The sequence below is a fragment of the Haliotis cracherodii genome, unplaced genomic scaffold, assembly GCF_022045235.1.
Source record: "Haliotis cracherodii isolate W230 unplaced genomic scaffold, xgHalCrac1.p SCAF_18, whole genome shotgun sequence".
Lineage (NCBI taxonomy): Eukaryota > Metazoa > Mollusca > Gastropoda > Lepetellida > Haliotidae > Haliotis > Haliotis cracherodii.
Window position 1 is genome coordinate 28670398 of NW_027266273.1, and position 4180 is coordinate 28674577.

General features: G+C 45.2%; 1 protein-coding gene across 1 annotated transcript; it reads left to right on the plus strand.

Annotated features, from left to right (window-relative positions):
• Positions 1 to 2559: 2559 nt before the first annotated feature.
• LOC139465596 (lysostaphin-like) lies at positions 2560 to 3596 on the plus strand. Its single transcript, XM_071247305.1, has 2 exons — positions 2560 to 2915; positions 3302 to 3596. The coding sequence occupies exons 1-2, from the start codon at positions 2560 to 2562 to the stop codon at positions 3594 to 3596; spliced, it is 651 nt and encodes a 216-aa protein (XP_071103406.1).
• Positions 3597 to 4180: the final 584 nt, after the last annotated feature.

Below are 4180 nucleotides of genomic sequence, written 5' to 3' on the forward strand. Positions count from 1 at the left end.
GTAGCGCCGTCACTTCTCGTGAACACAGTACATGCCTTTAAGCTCTCGGCTGATAATCGAGACTGGTTAGTCTCTGGCGTTGGCATTTCATGTTGATATTTAAAGGAGTGTTCGACAATACAGTCAGTTTGAAGAGCATAAACAAGAATTACCCTTGATATTTGACACGCAATATTGATTACATCTTGCTGCAACATCTGTATACCTGTGAATACGTATTTGATGTTGGTATTTCTAGCGAGATACTCCTTACTCTTTCTGATCAAATCAACAGAGCTATTTCTATTTTGACGACTGTCATGTTAGTTAATTTGAGAAGAATGGCAATAGATTTTCTTTTGACATTCTCTAATCAGGAATTATTTGCTTGCATTAATCTCCGATTTTCTGAGCACTTTATCATTAACAGGAGCCGTTATTAGTCAGTGACATTTAGTTCCAGTTTCGACTGGATCTGGTTCCAACGTCAATCGGTAGTCACAGCAACGCTCTACTTTCACCAAACTTTTTAGATTAGGGCGAATGCAAAGGTTTTATCGTTTAACAGCCGAACACACGATCTACAAACATGTATTTAGAAGCAAAACATACTGTGTTTTCAATGGAGATCGAGGTCATAAGTAGATGTAACAAGAGCAAACCTGAATTTGGAACCCAAAACATAGCCTGAGGATTTGAAATGTTAAAACGTGGCTACACTCTCAATATATACTTGTCCTCTTCAATTATTGGAGGAAATAAAGGATGTATGTCAATCACGTTATAACTTCATGCATGCATATGTCTCATGTTAAACACCCCAAGTATGTATATACATATATCATGTTATACACCTCGTGTATGTATTTATATCGTGTTAGACACTCCGTTTATGTATACATATATATCATGTTACACACTCCGTGTATGTATATATATAATGTTACACACTCCACGTATGTATATATATCGTGTTATACACTCAATGTATGTAAAAATATCGTGTCATACATATCTGCGGGTAAGATATCATGCCGATTTGCAAGTCTTTGAGTGAGATACCATGCCGGTTTGCCTGTCTTTAGGTCTGTTGGTAAGATATCATGGTGGTTCGTCTGTCTTTGAGTCAGATACCATGCCGGTTTGCCTGTCTTTAGGTCTGTTGGTAAGATATCATGGTGGTTCGTCTGTCTTTGCGTGAAATACCATACCAGTTCGCCTAACTTTGAGTGACATACCATGCCATTCCGCCTGTTTGTGGGTAACATATCATGCCGGTTTGCCTGTCTTTGAGAGAGATACCATGCCGGTTTGCCTGTCTTTGAGTGAGATACCATGCCGGTTTGCCTGTCTTTGAGTGAGATACCATACCAGTTAGCCTGTCTTTGAGTGAGATACCATGCCATTCCTCCTGTTTGTGGGTAACATATCATGCCGGTTTGACTGTCTTTGAGTGAGATACCATGCCGGTTTGCCTGTCTGTGGGTAAGTTACCATCCCGATTTGCCTGTCTGTGGGTAAGATATCATGCCGGTTTGCCTGTCTGTGGATAAGATGTCATACTGGTTTGCCTGTCTTTGAGTGAGATAACATGCTGGTTTGCCTGTCTTTGACAGATACTATGCCGGTTTGCCTATGTTAGCCTGTCTGTAAGTGAGACACCAGGATGACTACTCTTCTGCAGTAGAAGAGGGGTCATGCCGGTTCGCCTGTTGGAAATGGGGGACCGTCTGAGTTCGCTTGTTTGGAATGAGGGACTGTGCTGGTTCACCTGTGTGTGAATGTGATTCTGTGTCGGTTCGCCTGTTGGAAATGAGGGGTTGTGCCGGTTCACCAATGGATGACGAAGTACCATGTCCGGGAAAGCAAGTGTGTGTTAAAGTAGGACAGTTGAAATTGTCTGAGGGCTGTGACGGCCGTGTGGACGATACATGCCCTGGCTTGAGTTTTGACCTGACGTTTTAGGTGTTTCAGGTCCCTGTGATAAGTTCTGATCATATGATGCTATCTTGCCGTCTATCCACCAGTGAGGGGACTACCACGCAGCCTGGCACCTGCCTTCTGAATGTATGTGACCTGGCCATCCCAGGTGTCCCTGGTTACCATGTGTGTTTAAGCTGTAGTGTTTGAATAAAACATCAATGAAGTAGTGGTTGAAAATGGGCTTTTGCTCGGGGATTGATTCCGTGTTTCTGCAGGAAAATCTGATATAGGTAGCTTCTGATAATTGTGTGAAAAACAGGACAAAAACCCACGTAAGCCATGATACAGGCGTAATTTATAATGGCATTGATTGAATATGATTAGAACGAACATTAATCAGCCAACAAGTATAAAGATTTTTATTTTCCTTAAAAAAACATACTTGTAGACACGTAGTCTTGGCACTGTAAAAAGCTTGATGATCATGACAAAAAGAACCATTCGTTAGTTTCAGCTGTTTTTGTGTATGATTTCTCTCAATGTCTTAAGATTGATAAGTGATGACCGTTCACCGAGGGGAGTTAAAAGGTAGTGCAGGGGTGGCCGTACACCGAGGGAGTTAGAAGTCAGTGCAGTCATGGTCGGACGCTGGGGGAGATGGAAGTTAGAATTAGTGCAAAGGAGGCCCTACATCGAGGGGAGTTAGAAGTCAGTGAAGAGGTGACCGTACATCGAGGGGAGTTAGGAGTCAGTGCAGAGGTGACCGTACATCGAGGGGAGTTTGAAGTAAGTGAAGCGGTGGTCGTACATCGAGGGGAGTTAGAAGTAAGTAAAGCGGTGGTCGTACATCGAGAGGAGTTAGAAGTCAGTGAACAGGTGGCCGTACATCGAGGGGAGTTAGAAGTCAGTAAAGAGGTGGCCGTACATCGAGGGGAGTTAGAAGACAGTGCAGATGTGGCCGTACATCGAGGGGAGTTAGAAGTCAGTGAAGAGGTGATCGTACAACGAGAGGAGTAAGAAGTCAGTAAAGAGGTGGCCGTACATTGAGGGGAGTTTGAAGTAAGTGAAGAGGTGGCCGTACATCGAGGGGAGTTAGAAGTCAGTAAACAGGTGGCCGTACATCGAGGGTAGTTAGAAGTCAGTGAAGAGGTGGCTGTACATTGAGGGGAGTTAGAAGTCAGTGAAGAGGTGGCCGTACATCGAGGGGAGTTAGAAGTCAGTGAAGAGGTGGCCGTACATCGAGGGGAGTTAGAAGTCAGTAAACAGGTGGCCGTACATCGAGGGGAGTTAGAAGTCAGTGAATAGGTGGCCGTACATCGAGGGGAGTTAGAAGTCAGTGAAGAGGTGTCCGTACATCGAGGGGAGTTAGAAGTAAGTGAAGAGGTGGCCGTACACCGAGGGAGTTAGAAGTTAGTGAAGAGGTGGCCGTACATCGAGGGGAGTTAGAAGTAAGTGAAGAGGTGGCCGTACATCGAGAGGAGTTAGAAGTCAGTGAAGAGGTGGCCGTACATCGAGGGGAGTTAGAAGACAGTGCAGATGTGGCCGTACATCGAGGGGAGTTAGAAGTAAGTGAAGAGGTGATCGTACATCGAGAGGAGTTAGAAGTCAGTAAACAGGTGGCCGTACATCGAGGGGAGTTAGAAGTCAGTGAAGAGGTGATCGTACATCGAGGGGAGTTAGAAGTCAGTGAATAGGTGTCCGTACATCGAGGGGAGTTAGAAGTCAGTGAATAGGTGTCCGTACATCGAGGGGAGTTAGAAGACAGTGCAGATGTGGCCGTACATCGAGGGGAGTTAGAAGTAAGTGAAGAGGTGATCGTACATCGAGAGGAGTTAGAAGTCAGTAAACAGGTGGCCGTACATCGAGGGGAGTTAGAAGTCAGTGAAGAGGTGATCGTACATCGAGGGGAGTTAGAAGTCAGTGAATAGGTGTCCGTACATCGAGGGGAGTTAGAAGTCAGTGAATAGGTGTCCGTACATCGAGGGGAGTTAGAAGTCAGTGAACAGGTGGCCGTACATCGAGGGGAGTTAGAAGTCAGTGAATAGGTGTCCGTACATCGAGGGGAGTTAGAAGTCAGTGAATAGGTGGCCGTACATCGAGGGGAGTTAGAAGTCAGTGAACAGGTGGCCGTACATCGAGGGGAGTTAGAAGTCAGTGAATAGGTGTCCGTACATCGAGGGGAGTTAGAAGTCAGTGAATAGGTGGCCGTACATCGAGGGGAGTTAGAAGTCAGTGAATAGGTGTCCGTATATCGAGGGGAGTTAGAAGTCAGTGAACA

Coding starts and splice junctions, on each gene's coding strand:
- LOC139465596 (XM_071247305.1), top strand. CDS start 2,560: ATGGAAGTTAGAATTAGTGCAAAGGAGGCCCTACATCGAGGGGAGTTA. Junction 2,916..3,301: donor GTGATCGTACAACGAGAGGA/GTAAGAAGTCAG, acceptor CCGTACACCGAG/GGAGTTAGAAGTTAGTGAAG.